This window comes from Haemaphysalis longicornis, unplaced genomic scaffold, assembly GCF_048455015.1.
Source record: "Haemaphysalis longicornis isolate Haplotype H1 unplaced genomic scaffold, Haemaphysalis longicornis Haplotype H1 scaffold_7, whole genome shotgun sequence".
Lineage (NCBI taxonomy): Eukaryota > Metazoa > Arthropoda > Arachnida > Ixodida > Ixodidae > Haemaphysalis > Haemaphysalis longicornis.
In genome coordinates this window covers 157,919,919-157,935,934 of record NW_027526422.1, presented here as the reverse complement: position 1 = coordinate 157,935,934, position 16,016 = coordinate 157,919,919, and the positions used below count along the sequence as shown (strand labels likewise).

General features: G+C 44.2%; 1 protein-coding gene across 1 annotated transcript in view; it reads right to left on the bottom strand.

Annotated features, from left to right (window-relative positions):
- Window positions 1–16,016, bottom strand: part of LOC144146622 (neprilysin-1-like) — a 96,516-nt gene that overhangs the window by 76,247 nt on the left and 4,253 nt on the right. Inside the window, exons 2-3 of the mRNA XM_077678558.1 lie at window positions 13,103–13,186; window positions 4,212–4,417 (exon numbers count right to left, since the gene is read on the bottom strand). Coding sequence (XP_077534684.1) covers window positions 4,212–4,417; window positions 13,103–13,121 — 225 coding nt within the window. The 5' untranslated portion in view covers window positions 13,122–13,186. The remainder of the gene's footprint in view (window positions 1–4,211; window positions 4,418–13,102; window positions 13,187–16,016) is intronic.

Here is a 16,016-nt window from a genome sequence, read left to right as displayed (position 1 = left end):
AAAGTCTGATTTACTCTAAGAACGTTGTTGACATGTCCTTAAACGCCATCTTAGAGCGGATTGACACGCACTTGCGATCTAAAGCCGTTTCACAAGAAGGCCGTAACTATGTGCAACGAGTGGGGATATATATAAGATCTTTCATCGCCGCCTACCTCACCAACCTCTACCTGGCGGAGGTAAACCGGCGCATTCAAGGAAGCCTAAAAGGAAAGCCAATTGTGGTCATTTTCCGATATGTGGTTGATTATTTGGTTCTGTGCGCGAATGACGTGGACAGTTATCAAACCCTGCAGGGTGAAATTATGAGGTGTATCAAAATAGTGCCCAGGGCCTGTCCTTCACACATGAGCTACTGAAGAATGGTCACCTCAGATTTTCGGACCTCAGCTTGCGTTTCGACAAAGGGCATATCTGCTGGTGGTACGTTACAGGAAGCAGTACGGGATTGCTTCCACATTACTCGGCATACTCCAAGAACGTGTAAAGTGCTATTGGAACAACGAATTTGCGCTCCGTCATTGACAAGTCCTGTCTGCGTCCGATGGCAACGAGCTTCAACCGGCAGATAACCAGGCTGGGTAACACCGGCTATGCGAAAAGCATCTTGCCCGCAGTGTGCAATAGCCAACCATATCATGTAAAAGGAAGGCACATAAAAGAACAGGCGGGGCCGCCTGCGAAAGGGAATACTGTAGTGGTTCCCAAAGTTAACGGCTTCGCGCACAACCTCAAGAAAATTTTACCCAGGCAAGGTGTGTTGGAAGTGTGCAGTGCCCCCAACAGGGCGTATCAAATGTGCCGACGCATAAACAACGAACCAAGAAGGGAGACATGCACCAAAATTCCTGGAACAGAATACGAGGAATTCCAGCCCAAAGTCGTACATAGCGTTACATTATCATGCGGAAGTGTCTACGTAGGACTAACCCCCATGTGCACCAAAGACAGGGCACGAGAAGCACACCGTTTCACTCAAGACTACTTCATACGGCAACCTTACATTTCATTACCGCACTTGCCCGGATTCCCAGATTGCAGCGCGCGCCTCGAAGATATCGACGTTCTTTGTAAAAAAACGCAATCTCCTCGCTTGTGCAATTGTCGAGACAATGGCTAACAGCGAGAAAGCTGAGATATGCGTCAGCACAGCTTCCGAGGCTTTGGCAAAGAAAAAAATTGACCCTCTTAGGAATTATCCTGTGAACACATCTCGTAGAAAGAAGGAGTGCCACGCTGTGCCAATGGTGGGCAATGTTTCGCGCATATATGGGCCCTTTTTCGTTAGTAAACTCAGTTTACAGGCAGCCCTGTGTTCGTGTTTTCTTCTAACGTCCTGCGTCTTCTTGTTGAAGCTGAAATTTCAAGTTAATATGAGCCAACTCGCCGAATCCTAAGCAAGTCTACCCTAAAAGTAAAATTGTTCGCCCAAATAATTTTTAATCCACAGAACCCGGAAGATAATATTAATAATTACACTTATTCAAACTATTATACAATAAAATATCCCGACCCCTTAAACTGAAGAGGCTCATGTGCGAGGCTGGTCAGTCTCGGCATAACACAGCGAGCCGAACGAGAAGAAAAGCCATCAAAACAACACTACTAAAAATAAAAACAGTAAAAGACATTAAAAAAAACACAAGCAAAAAGAAAAGAAACACCCGGCATTGAGTGAAGACAAAGCCAGTGAAAGCATAAAAGATTAAAAAAGTGCTTGATTGTGTTGGTGCACAAGCTACATGCCAAGTACAAAACCACTGCACAAAAGGCATGCATATTAAACAATCTTTATTTATTCGGTGGGCGCTTCGTGGACCTAGGTCTTTAAACAGTTGTTGGCTTGGGCTTTAAACAGTTGTTGGCTTGGGCTGGGCAGTTACGCTTGTGGGGGGGGGGGGGGGGGGGAGGGAGGAGCTTCTATTTTAATAAGGAAAAAAAACATAGAACAACCGCGTTTTCCTTTTGTGTCCGGTTACTAGTTGAAACAGCAGAAAACCTTCACCCTGTCGGAGGCGGCGCGTTTCCGTGTTGTCAAATTTAAGAGGACTCATTCTGTGTGGCCTCCATGATGTCAAGTACCATACGTATTGTCGTGCGCTACGCTGTTCAGAATGCTGTTAACAGTGTCTAATTTGCAAGAGTATGCATGGCCATGAATAGCTAAACTTACATACATACATACATACATACATCTTTCATACATACATCTCCATACATCTTTTATACGTCTTTTTTACTGCAGTATTATGAACCGAGCGAAGCGCATGCAAATGATCACAAGCCGCTCGCAAGGTCTTTTCAAGGCATTATATATGTAGACTGCAAGGTAAATTTTCATCAAAATGTTAACCTAATACTTGTTGTCATGAACAAAGTCAACACGTGAGAGATGAACAACACTAGTGTAAAAATACAATACCCACATGTTGCATTTAGGACCAGTTGAACCATGTGAATGGCATCTGGAAACCGGCCGCGCAACCATTCCGCCTACTCAAGTGCATCTCATGGTTGGCGTCAGTAATTTTGCTGGCAGCGCACTGCGCTTACACTGGCTATATTGCGGGAGCGCGAAATGCCGACGTAGAGCCAAATAGTCTGTGCACACCTTGATTTGCTCGTAATGTAGTAGTGCAGTAACACGGCCTCCGGCTTCGTCGTTGCTATTGCAGTGCCATACCACTGCTACCATATTGTGTAGCCGACAGAACCCTAGTTTCATTAAAAAGAATTTCTGCCTCGGCGTCTGCACTGAAATCTTGTAGGTGGCTCGCCGCAACAAAGGGTCACGAAGATCAACCACCGTCGTCTTCTTTCTTACAACTGTGTCTTGATAATATAATCGTTATTTCGAATGTAGGCTAAGAATAGATTGCTCACAATGGAGGCTACGGTCGACCCAGAATTGTCGTTTTGGCGGTTTCTGTGCTTCGTAGTGGATTCCACACGTGGTACTATCCGCCTCGCAGAGAAGCATCGACTTGATGCTGAAACGGATGGACTGTGACAGGGGCGGAGCACGACAAAGCTTCGGTATTGGGGACGCATACTGTTTCGGGCCGAAATGAACAACGTCACATCGACATTGTCTGGTGAGCGTGACGGTGTTTTCTGTCAAGGGAAGCGGTTCTCAAAACGCCGTGAGGCTCCAGAGACAGTATCCCAACACCACGTCAACATCGTGTGGACACTTTCGCACTCCTTTTTGACGAGTAAAAGATTCGCCCATCAACAGGTTAGAGATCTGGCCACCGGAGCCACTAAAAATTTGTCAGCCACCCTCTCTCTTTACCTAACAAGAAGTTACCGAATATTGCAGCTCTGCAAATAATGCACTCCCACGCCCTCACAGGTCACATAGCAAAAGCGAACAATTTACGCTGACACAAATTGAAAAATGCACTTTTTCGCGCCCTGTTAGAATGTTTCTCCCGGCATGGTACGCAGCAGAAAGTGAGTTGTGTAATCAATTAGGGACGCTCCGCCGCAGTACAGTGGAATGAAAGGAAAACACTGAACTAGCACATCTACTACTTCCCCTTCTCATGAGCAGTGGGAGATATTCCTGGCCAGGGGTAGACAGGAGGACCAAACCATCTTGGAAGCCCGGCCTACCACTGCGCAGTCGAAACATGGCTTCATAGAATAAGCATTCGCTCGTAATTCTATGTGCAGTAAACGTTTTATCAGTCCCCCTCTCTTCCGAGTAGTGATAGCGTGGGGCCACACTCCACTCAGTCTGCAAAGTGGCAGCCACCCGCATTACCCGCGCCAGCCACCGCACGCCCAGTGTTCTCGTAATCATAATAAAAAATGTAGTCTTCGAGGTCTTTATGAATAACCAGCGGCAGAACCATCGAAGAGTTTTCCCTGCCGCTGCAAGTAAACGATTTATTGGGGATTGATGCATCTGTCAGATTTCCTGCCCTAATTTGTCGCTACATCTGAACACCTAAAGAGCGGCGCTGAAATTTGGCATTCCTAAGCACCATGACTTTTGGTGACTTCCAAGCAATTCTTCAAATTTGTTAAGCCACCACTGAAATCAGCCTCTGAAATGAAGGATGCACCATTGTGTACTTTTTGAACTCGAAAGCACAGACATGCACACATAAAACTGCACCCCTCCGCCCCCCCCCCCCGCACTCATGCATTCCGAGGAATCGCGCTTCGTCAGTTCACATTTACTTTTTGTGAAATTTGCCTACCTGAAGTACATGGGAGAACTTCCGCTTGATGTCCTTGCCGACAGATATTTGCAAGACATGGTAAATTCCAGCTTTCAGAAGAACTTGGCTCCAATTTAGATGCGCGTCTCTACACCCTTTTTCACATGTTAGTGGCCACCTGTCGAGTCCAAACTGCGCCATTACATTCCGGATTCCAGCGGTGTCATCCTCTTTGTCGTCGAGTCCTAAAATCAAGTGAAGGACACATTTTGGTTTGAAATATGCCAGTGCAGTGTTTTGGAAACTTCCTCTTAACACGGCAGTAATTTTAATCACCTTTGTGGCAGTACATTTTTCTTTCTACTTTCTACTTGTGCGTTGCGGGCGGCGGACCATTTGAAGTTCGTTCTCTGGCGGAACAATGTTTTTCAAATTACTGCTTAGCCGTTTACCATTCCTCCGTCTAATATTCTGGAATGATTAGTACTAATAAATTTGTCATGATTGTAGAACTGTAAATTTTCGCCGTCCCCATTCCTACGCACCCAAACCATTCACTGACTTTCTAGTAGAGGTCTTGTTATCTGATGACCGCTTTTTCTCGCAATAAGACACTAATACAGCAATGTGAGGGATTTAGCTATTTGGTATTCACAGTTTCGAAACTGCACTTTCATGTACATGATTAGCAAAGTCAGACAGGGGACACGGATGGAAGGTCGTGAAAGTATCAACTGGGTTGCAGTAAAATGACTTGAGATGCGCAAACTAAAATGCGATGCAAGAAAGGGATGCCCCGCACAAATATAATGGCGGGAGCTCATTAAGAAATCGCACGCCACGGCTTCCCATTCTATCTATACTTTAATTCCTACGCGAATCAAGTTTGCTTCATTGCCGTGGTTTATATTTGCTTTCGTTGTGTCTTCTTTATTGTCTGGCACGGATATCTTTGTGTAGCCTGCAACTTCTACCCAAAAAATACAACACTAACACAGGCATAAAAAACAACCACAATCGTGAATTCCGTCCCGCTTTTTGACGGACATTCAACGGGACACGTTTAAAAGTTCACAGTTTCTAAACAGTTTTTTAATTATGGGCCTATCGATCTGATCGTTACACTTTCCTCACAAAACAAAATACGTAGCTCCAGTGGACTTGTAATGGCAGACAGAGAACAAGAACAAATGATCTTAAGTAGTAATGTAAAACGGTGTTGCACCTAACAAATTATAACTAAGCTAAAAGGCGATGAAGACCAATTCTAAGTTTTTTATTCAAAATGTTTGATATTTTATAGTACCACAGCGATTGTATAGTAGCACACGATGCTTTATCCTTTGAGAAACTAAAAAATTTCAGCCACAATTTTAATTCTTCCTCTAAATTGTTTGTTTCGTAACGGCACATGAATAGGTACCGAAAGCGAAATTTAGTATGCTGACTGAGGTTATCGCTGTATCAGAATGTTCCATTGGTTATCATGCGCCTGCCAAGGTAGAACCACAGTACCGCTGAAGCACCGATCGTAGCACTCTACTTCAGACGCCACCTTTAAACGTGTCTTATTTTTATTATGCTTAATACCAACTTTTCTTTGCAGCATTGGGCATGAATCGACGAACACGGTCACTTAGTGGCAGACAAGACCAACGTGCCCGACCGCTAGGTTAGGCCCCGTCGGCCGGCATAGAGCCACCCAGACCGCTTCTATGTTTACGTGTTCGTTCGTCACCTACATTGTTTTTCCAAGCATTCTTACTGCGGAAAAAGATTAGGCTCTAACTTTAAAGGGGCCATGAGACAAAACACGTTTGGTTCATTCGAAAGATTGCCTCTTGATAATCATACTGACACCACGTTTAATGCCCACTTTGCTGAAATAGGATATATAATTAGGAAAAAGGGAATGGCCATGTGAACCACTAGCTCATTTGCCGCAACAGAACCTATGATGTCATAGGCCCAGGTGTGCTATTGGCTGAGGCCGGGGAAAGCAAACGAAAATTAGGCAGGTATTATAAGCTTGCCGAGGGAGGTATTTGCGCTTAAATGTAATGCATATTCATCTTACAGCAATGAGAATGGTACGGTAAACAATGAAAGTTACGAACATACACGTAAACATAGAAGTACCGACGCGCACTGCTGTTGGTACTGGGCGCACTATGCTTTGTTTAGCTGCACAGCGGGACGCCGTTTTGGAGTGGTCTTACACGGCACTTGCCGATTGGCGTAAGCTACGCTCTCTTACGTGAGCCTGTTTGTCGAGCATGCCCCATGTTTCCCGAAATGACTACTTTCTCCCGTAACAATCCCAAGCCTGGAGCAAATGCGGTCAAAAACAAAGCAACGGCGGTCTACGGTCAGCGGTTGACCTGGTAGCGTCACCTGGGAGAGCTGATGGTAAGCAAGGCTGCAGAGCCTAATGACGCACTGGAAGTTCGCTGGAATACCCCCTTCATCACATCAGGGCACACGTCACGAAAACACACGATTTGGCGGGAGAATGAAAATTTTAACCTAAATCGATTAATTTCTCGGTGAATACCGCATTGTTTGCAGTCGGAAAAGCGCTGAGGAAACTCTATAAGACAAAATCTTTGGAATAAAACAAATTTCTATGTTGCCCACATGACCCCTATAGCGCCAGTTTCTCATTCTGTAATCCGTAATTCACGTTGGGTTTTGTCTACCATAGCCAATCCCAATAAGGTGCTTATTTTGCGCCATCGGTTTAGAGCAGAAACGTTGCTCAGAAGGCACATGGATATTCTCTGTTTTGCCCATTATTTATCTTATTTCATCGAAGTTTGCGTTAGTATAGGTGTCAGCATCATTCTGACGAGTCAAAGTATCGAATGAAGCAAACTTGCATTTTTTATTCATGGCCCCTTAAGAGAATGAAGATTGAACCCACCCGCTTTCAAACATTTAAACCAATGTCATTGGCGATCTAGTCACAATACAAAAGCTCTGCTTCCAGCGCCAAATGCAGTGATTTCTTGACTATAGAACATCAATTCACTGGAACTTTTACAGAAGTTTAAAACCTCTGTTCTCATGAGAAGGGGGAGAAAGAGTTGAAAGCGTTACTCGTTTTACACGTTAAGTGCAGTTAAAAAAAATTACCAGTGAAGAGCAAGTTAGTCAGCCTATGTATACAGCCGTATGCTGCGCCCAGACTAGTGGCAACACAGTATTGAATTGAAACAGTCGTACGACGTGGTACGTCCAAGTAATCACTTGTGGAGGTGGAGATTGGGCTGACCGAGGTGGAAGCTAGATGATGGAGGTGCTAATTCTGTGTGAAATTTCAGACCGAGAAAAGACCCTTCAAAATGTATTATGTTCACCTTAAAACTCTCTTGAGATCAAGCGTTTTCTTGTTTCTCTTTGCCTTGTCGCAAAATGAAAGTTCACGCGGAAGGGATTGTAAGAAGCAACGTTCCAGAAAGTGTAATGCGTAAAACATATCTGCACGTTCCCATTACGCACCCACCTGTGAGTGCTTGTATGTGGGCATGTGCCCTCACACTTTCTAAAATGATTGTCAATGCAACCAAGTTCCAGGAAAAGGAATAAAGCCCATTTTGTCGGTTCTTTTTAGGTGCTCTATTTCGCCGAAGCTTCCTCCTTGACTTTCGGGTGTGTGGCGATATTGCTACCTTTTTAAATTATTTGATGACGAGATAATTGAGAAGGCACAATTTTTTCTACGAAATTTTATTGCCGCGTTATGGCTTTATACGCCGCCACTTACCTTGATTGCATTGTGTTCATATCATGGTATTCTCACTTTGAATTTTCTGCTGGGTGTAGGTACCTCCTTTTTGACACAGATTGGTTGCTTTCGTGTTTCTAACGTTCTATTGTTGAATATAAAGTTGAGCTTGCGTGCAATAACAAGATGCCTTTGCTAATTGGTAGAAAAGCTAATTGGTAGAATTCTCTTACACGATTTAGTATACAAGAGCCGCGTGGAGTGTGCTTCATTCTTTTGAAAGCAACCATGAAACACCACGTGGTTTCTTAACTTTTGTTTGACTGTACTCGCTCTGAAATTCTGCGTAGTTTACAAGAAGGTAAAAAGTAGAATATGCAGACAATTTTTACGCAGCACGTTGGACATGTGCGTTGCTGCTCATGTCGATCTTTGTGCTGAGATTTTGACCTTTGGATCTCGGCTCTGCTTTTTCATTTGGCGTAGCTAGCCAAGTGCAATTGTCAGGCTAACATCGCCAGTCCCAGTCTAACGCTCTCTCTCTCTCTCTCTTTCTGCCTATTTACTGGTACATTTTCTGGTAATGTTTTAATGCTCATGGCTGCATTTTCAGCGTTAGGAAACGAAAGGAGATAATTTCAGTCTTGAAAAGATTGGTATGCTGCAACCCTTGCATGAAAAAAAGAAGCAATCCCAGAAATTCTAATTAGTCAAGGCGGAAAGGCCAGCGGAGCTGTATCAGCCAACGAAGTAAAGTAGAATTTTTGGAGGGCTTCTTTATACTTATGAAGAAGAAACATCAAGTATTGTCTATTTACTAGCCAACTTTGCGGAGAAATTTATGCTGTCAGGTTCCAGTATTTGTGCGATTCCCTTCCGCGTACTAGAGCCCTTGCCAAGCAACGTGCCGGTGTGCCTAAAATGTTGCCTGTAGTTTCGTATAATATTATCAATTTAAGGATCGGATGCAATTAACCAAGTGATGACTGTGCTTTCGTATGAATGCAAAGCTTTATGACTGGAGTCCTGGGAATCTTTTTCTGCATGAAAAAATAATCTCCGAGCCAACCCAGCTTCATCACAAATTCTTTGCACAAGACGGCTGCCACCCACTTGTTTTGCCAAATAATACCGTGAAACTATGTGACAATTAACTGTTAATAGTACAATGCCGCCAAGGCGAGGTTCTATCACTTTTTCTAGCGAGTTCACAGTAAATCTGCAAATGCTGCAGAATTTTTTTCTGCTGTCAAGTCACGGTTTCTACCTGATGAAAATGCACATCCCCATGGTTTGGGCTAGGCTAAACCTCTAGTCCTTCCAAGTTATATTAGGTAACCACTAGAGACGGGAGTTTGGATAAATGCCTGTAATATACCTCGAGGTCCTCCGGCTGCCAAGCCGTAGTGAAAGAGCTGAGAGTAAACGACGGGTTAGGATGAGGGCTTTAATCGAACTTGCTGCGGGTGCAGCGCGGGTGTGCAGCGCGAGCACGTGCCACGGCTTCGTTGTTAGATGAAACTGATGGTGATGCAGCGTTGTCTGCTACAGCGCATAAGAGAAGTTCCAACAATGCCTATTCTGTTCCTTGTGCTCCTATCACGTCATTTTGATATATCAGCATGAATGTAAGGTTAAGAAGGGCTTCTATGGTGTTTTTAGAGTGCCTATAAATTCAGTCTCGTGCTACAAAACTGCTAACCTCCTGGTTAGATCAGTTGGTAGAGCGACTGTTCCGGTCACGCGGCTCAAATACTAGAGCAGGACGAATTTTTATTCAACTGCAAAATGTCTGAGAAAACTTTACAGCTTTTCTTTGTAGCCGTACGGCTGCATTGAGCTGGATGTCAAACCCTCCTTCGTAGAAACTTACTCAACCTTGGGGGTATCCCCTAAATCTGGTCGTTTAACACCTGTCCATCATTTCGAGTTGTTCATCAATTCGCTATCGCGATACAAACTGCTAGCCTCCTGGTTAGCTCAGATTGTAGAGCGACTGCTCTTGTTAAGCAATGGTCCCGGGTTCGAATCCTGGAAAAGAATGAATTTTTCTCAAACTGCGAAGTTTCCGAGAAAGGTGTACAGCTTTCCTTTGTAGCCGTACTGCTGCATTGAGGTGGGGAAGGACCCTTCCTCTCCCGCAAGTTATCGTCCCATTGCCCTGACAAGCTGCCTCTGTAAGCTCTTCGAGGAGATGATAAACACGAGACTCGGGGCTTCTTTGAGTAGAACGGTCTTCTCAAGAGCTGCAAGGCAGTCCTTAGGGTGGGACGATCTACCGACGACCAACTCGCTGCAGTAGAGTCGTATATGAAAGATGCTTTCCTCAAAGCAGTACTTTAGGACGGTATTCTTTGATCTGGAAAAAGAGTACGATACCGCGTGGCGGTACGGCATCCTCAGCGACCTGAAGTCTTTTGGCATGTCCGGTAACGTGATAAACGTTTTTGCCAGTTACTCATCCGAAAAAGCCTTTCGTATAAGAGTTGGAAGTTCACTCTCTAAGGTTCATGTGCAGAAAAACGGCGGGCCGGAAGGCGGAGTTTTGAGCTGCACTCTGTTTATTGTAAAAATGAATTCACTCAGGAAGGCATTGCCCCCATCAATTTCCTGTTCAATCGATGTAGATGACGTAAAATTATCCTTTAAATATTGTAACCAAGATGCGACCGCCAACTCCGGCTTGGTGTTAGCAGGCTAGCTCTCTGTGCTGAGAGCCACGGCTTTAAATTTAACTCAGGAAAGTGTACTCGTCTTTTGTGTTCGAAAAGACTCGACATTCGTCCGGATCCACGTATCAAACTCATTGGTGTCTCTATTTCAGTCAGAAACGAACACAAGTTTCAGGTGTACTACTTGACGAAAAGTTCACATTGATCCCCCATATTAAACAACTTAAACATAAATGCTTAAAGGCTATGACTACACTCCAGGCTCTGTCACAAACTTCATATGGTGCTGACAAACAAGTTCTTTTACGTGTTTTCACTAGCCTAATTGATTCACGATTGGACTATGGCAGTGTTGTTATTTTTCATTATGTAAAACATCTCTCAAAATACTCCACCCAGTTCTTCATCTGGGCTCCGCCTGCCATGTGGCGCCTTCCACACTAGCCTGATCGAAAGCCTCTATGTGGAGTGTAATAAATGGAACCTAAAACGTCGGCGAGTATACACAGATCTGATCTATGCTTTTAAAATCTCATCAATGCCTCACCATCCTTTAAGTCAGATTTTACGATACCTTCATAACTAAACTCCTTTTAAATCGACCATTGTTCTCTGCACCCTTCGCTCACATTGTTGGAGAGGAAGCATCGGAGCTTGGTGTTTCCTTTTTAGATACCATCAAAAGGTCTCAAACAGATTTTAAATCACCATGGAATCTCCGCTCTGTATCATGTTACACATCTTTTACACATATAGCGAAAACTCGAACGCCCAGATGTGCCATCGTGACCACTTCTTGTATCTGGAGCAGAAATACCAGTGTGCTGCATTTTATACTGACGCCTCCAAAAGGGCCCCCTCTGTGTCCTGAACTGCGCATGGGCCCGGCTTTAATGTCACTAAAACGTTTAATAGTTATACTAGTATCTTTACGGCAGAGGCGTATGGTGTACTTCTTGTTGTTAATCATATACTTCAAAGCCACAGTCCACAATCCATTATCTATACAGATTCCTTGAGTGTTGTGCGGGCATGTTCGTCACCATAGTCTTCGATAAATCATGTTGTCAATCTTATCGTCAAGGGTATTAAGTCTGTATATGCCCACAAATTTGAACTGGCCCTAGTGCTGGGTCCCTGGCCGCTGTAATATAGCCGGGAGTGAAGCCGCGGATCTAAAGGCTGCTGCTGCTACACTCTTCAATACAGTAGATATAACATCACCCTACGCCGACGTGAAGCCACACATCAGACAACCACTTCGCAAAATATGGCAAACACACTGGAGTGAACAAACAGGCAACACATTACACGTAATAAAAGCACACTTGGGACCGTACAACACAGACACACGCACTGGATACACAAAATTCGCCTTGGCGAAATCGCGAATAGGGCACACGCACGCAATGCACTCGCACCTGCTCATTGGATCTCCAAAACCTCTGTGCAGCAGGTTTGGAGAAGCCCTGTCCGTGATCCACATCCTCATACAATGCAAAGGACTAGAAACAACACGACACTCACACTTCGCACAACTATACAGACAACACTTTCCGCTACACTCATCGTACTTTTTAGGAGACGACCCCATAATTACTCACAAGCGTGCTGTCAAGTTTCTAAGAGATGTCAAGTTTTTACACCTCATAGCTTGCCATGCATGTTGACACCCTAGCCCTTCACACCACCCATCCTCATTGTCTTCCACGGCTTTTGCTTGTGTTTTTCTAAATGACTTTAGTGTTTACTCTTCATCTTTCAAATATAACTGTTTTGGCACTCTTTGCCTTCAGTCGGCCTTCCGTCACAAAAATCCCAACGTCATCACCATGCATTGCAGTGGATGTCAAGCCTTCCTTCGTAGGGTTGCTGACTCTAACGTAACAATTTTGGAAACTTGTGGTACCCTCCCTATGTCTATTCTTTTCGTTTTTGGCGAACGTAAACACCGTATAATTTTAACATAAAGTTTCTTTGAGTAACTTGTGGGAGAGCAATCAAGTGTAGTGCATGTCAGATGGTGAACCCCTAAAATTTTGACGCGCCGAATCTACACCATAGGCAATGAGGCACGTTGTTGGAGGAGCCATGAAATAATTTAGATCAGCGGCCGGGACATATCCTCACAAAAGTGTGTTCTACATACCGAAAAACACCGGTGAGTCCTAAGAAATTGTCAAGTTACACCTCTGCATAGTTGGAAAGCGTTGAATGAAATATCGCAGGTTTGGGGTTACTTTTTTTGGTAAACTAGCAACTATTTTAAACATGGGCAAAAACAGTTCTAAAATTTTTAAACGCTTTCAAACTTTCCCGGAAGACCATTCTCAACCGGTTGGAACCTTTCAAACATTCCCTGGAGAGACGAAAATCAAAAGGAGCAGGAAAAAAAGGTGCAATGCAATCTAAACAAATAATTGTCTTTTGGTTCCCCTTGTCGATATCAACACACTGAATACTTGTGAAAGTATCGAACAATCAACACTTAGCGTTACATTTGTTATGGAGAATACCTGCAGGTAACTTACCTAAGCAGGCGTTGTACATCACTGCAATTTTGTCTGTGACGTTTTGGTCCTCATTGTGTTTAGAGGTAAGGTTTCCCAGAATGTCTGTAAGTTTTGAATAATATTCGAGTACATGAAAGACGATGCAGTCGGCGCAAGTGAATGTAATTTTGGTTACCGCAAGACAATAAGTAATACGGTGTCAATGCATAGCGCACGAACAAAACACATCAATAAGTACACTAAACCTTGAAAATACGAGAAGTGTTTCTCTATCTCGTTGATTTTAAAAAAGATAATCTTTTTGGGGATACTCCAATAACGAAATTTTGGTCTGGCTGTGTATATATTATTCTATTCAGCCGCCTAGACAAAGTTGAAAAGGTGCGGGAGCGAAACCGTCATAAGACGGAACAATTTAAATCTACTAATCCTAGAAACATGTTACATATTCTAAACACTGTTCAGCAAAAAGAAAACATTAGGTTTTTTTTAAGAAGGGAAATCAACACGCAACTGGTACTTGCAGTTCTATTTTGATAAAAAATAGGTGTATCCTGGATTGTGGTGAGAACAATAAAAAGGCGCGTAGAAAACAATGAAATGCCTGGAAAATACAAAAGAGGCTTGCACCGAGGCTTAAAGGGGCTTAACCGTCTTAAAGGGTGACGCTAGTGGTGTGAACACAGGAAAACATAATTAAACCAACATCGATTGCGTGGAACGAGACAGGAGGGGAACTGAGTGAAAGGTGGACGGATGATACCGGAGAGGGAGCTTCTTGGCACGGCGTGCTGTCTTTCAAGTACACTTGCGGCGTAGGGAGAAGGCAAGTCGGCAATTTTTTAGCAATAGATAAATATAATGTAGCTTCTCAATCTTGTCCTGAATTTCCGCGAATTGCTAAGAAATGTGCATTGGACCGAATAGCAGAGGGACAAGAAAAGGTATGGGTTACGTTTCTCTAAAGTTTACTAATTACCCACACAAAAGCGGCTGTGAGCCCCTAGAGAAAAAGTTATGGTTACCTGTCGCCGCCTACGGATCCCTAAGGCCCCACATAAAAGGCTGGACAATTAAACTTTTTACGTATCGCTGGTGAAAGACTCTAACCAGCCAAATTCTCTTTAGACGGGTTTAGAATGTTCTGTGGTGTTTAAGCTATAGACCCACAGCTATTCATGCGAATTCCTCTACATAAGAAATGTAAATGTTTGAAGTTTTATCGACAAGAAGCCAGAAAATCCCTTTTGACTGGCTATGGTTTGAGTATTGATAGTTGTATCTGAGTGATACTTCATAGTTTTGATCAAACTTAGATGAACACGCAACCATGCAGTTGCCTTTTACCAGCTTTAGGCAAGCGTTAGCCATAAAGCAAAAGAGAAGCAGTCATAAAGGTTCCTGCAGCTGGATATACCTATAAAGGGGGTTTTGGACAGGTGACCATTTATGAACGTTTAGCCCGCTATAGAAGAGTTTCTGGTGCAGAGGCTATAGACCCACAGCCCTAAGAGCTTACTTAGCCAGGTACAGATTGATATACGGTTCCCAGCCTAGAGTATCGCGACCATATAGCGACAGCCGGTTGTATAAGAGTGTTTGTACTTAAGGCTCTAAATTGCACAAGCAGTCGAGCTGGACTTAAAACGATGTTTGTCTCGAAACCTATAAACTAATGATTTAACTGCATCTATGTAAACAGATAGACTAATGATGATGTTTATGAGAGGGCTATAGAAAATAATTTGTTCAATAACTTGATTCACATGATCTACAAAAGAAATATAAATATTCGACGTTCAATAGACCAGAAGAGAGAAAAGCTCCTTTGACTGGCGATGGGCTGAGTACTGATAGTTGTATCTGAGTGTCAAACCTTAATAGTTTTGGTCTCACTTAGATGAACGTGTAACCATTCAGCTAACTTTTTCCAGCTTTAGGAAAGCGTTTGCAATAAAGAGTGGGCTTTTTGCAAACAGTGGGCTCGGCAGCACGACCAAGATGGGCCGTGCTAATGTTCCCCACATCTTTCTTGTGCAGTTCTTCGGCTTCTGGAGCCTATAGCACGTCGATCGCCCTTTACTGTTCGTCCATTGCTCTGCTACCGCTGACCTGCTCGTTCCGCGCGTCTGCCTTCAACTTTTGAGCCGCCCTCTTGATCGACTGACGTGGACCTACAGCCGCTTTCGGGCTGATTGCGCATCCTGGACAGCGCAGCCTCTGCAGCAGCCCAGACCTTATCTTAAGCCGTTTTCGCTCTCCTGGAATTGCCCTAGTTCTGCGACCGCCACTGCGGAGACGCCTGTATGGAATCGCCTTAAAAGGCCCGACCAGAGCAGCCCCGCCTTCAGTGGGCTCGGCAGCACGGGGCGGCCTCTCTAGCATCCACCGTGGTCCCGCGTAATTCGCACCAACAGCGCCAAATCCTCCCCTAGTGGTACGTGGCGTCTGAAAAACGTTGCATTTATAGTCATGGCAACGAGTGGCGAGGGGGAAAGAAGGTTGGTGACGTCGCGCACGCTGATGACGTCATTTTTTCGCGGCAGCCGGTCCGGGCCGCCGCGTGCCGGCCGCAGCAACCGACGCTCGCCTAACTTCCGCGCCTGCCGCCGGTCGCTGCTCATGGGCCGCTCGGCAATGGCACCAGGCGCGAAAGTTGGACGAGCGGCGGCGATGCCTCGGAATGGCCGCCGCCCGTCGTTTGGTATGTGTGTGCAGTAACGTGTTTAACAATTGAACGAAGAAAACATGTTGATAATAGTATGTTTTCTGGTGTCGAATTGTTGTCTTTGTGGCGATAATAATTGGAGCGTTACACAAACATTCCTTTCGCTTTTCTTTTATTCAAAATTCGTATGAAGACATCTTTGATTCGAAGTCATGAAAAACATGCACTACACAAAATATAATGCACATACATTTTATGTACACT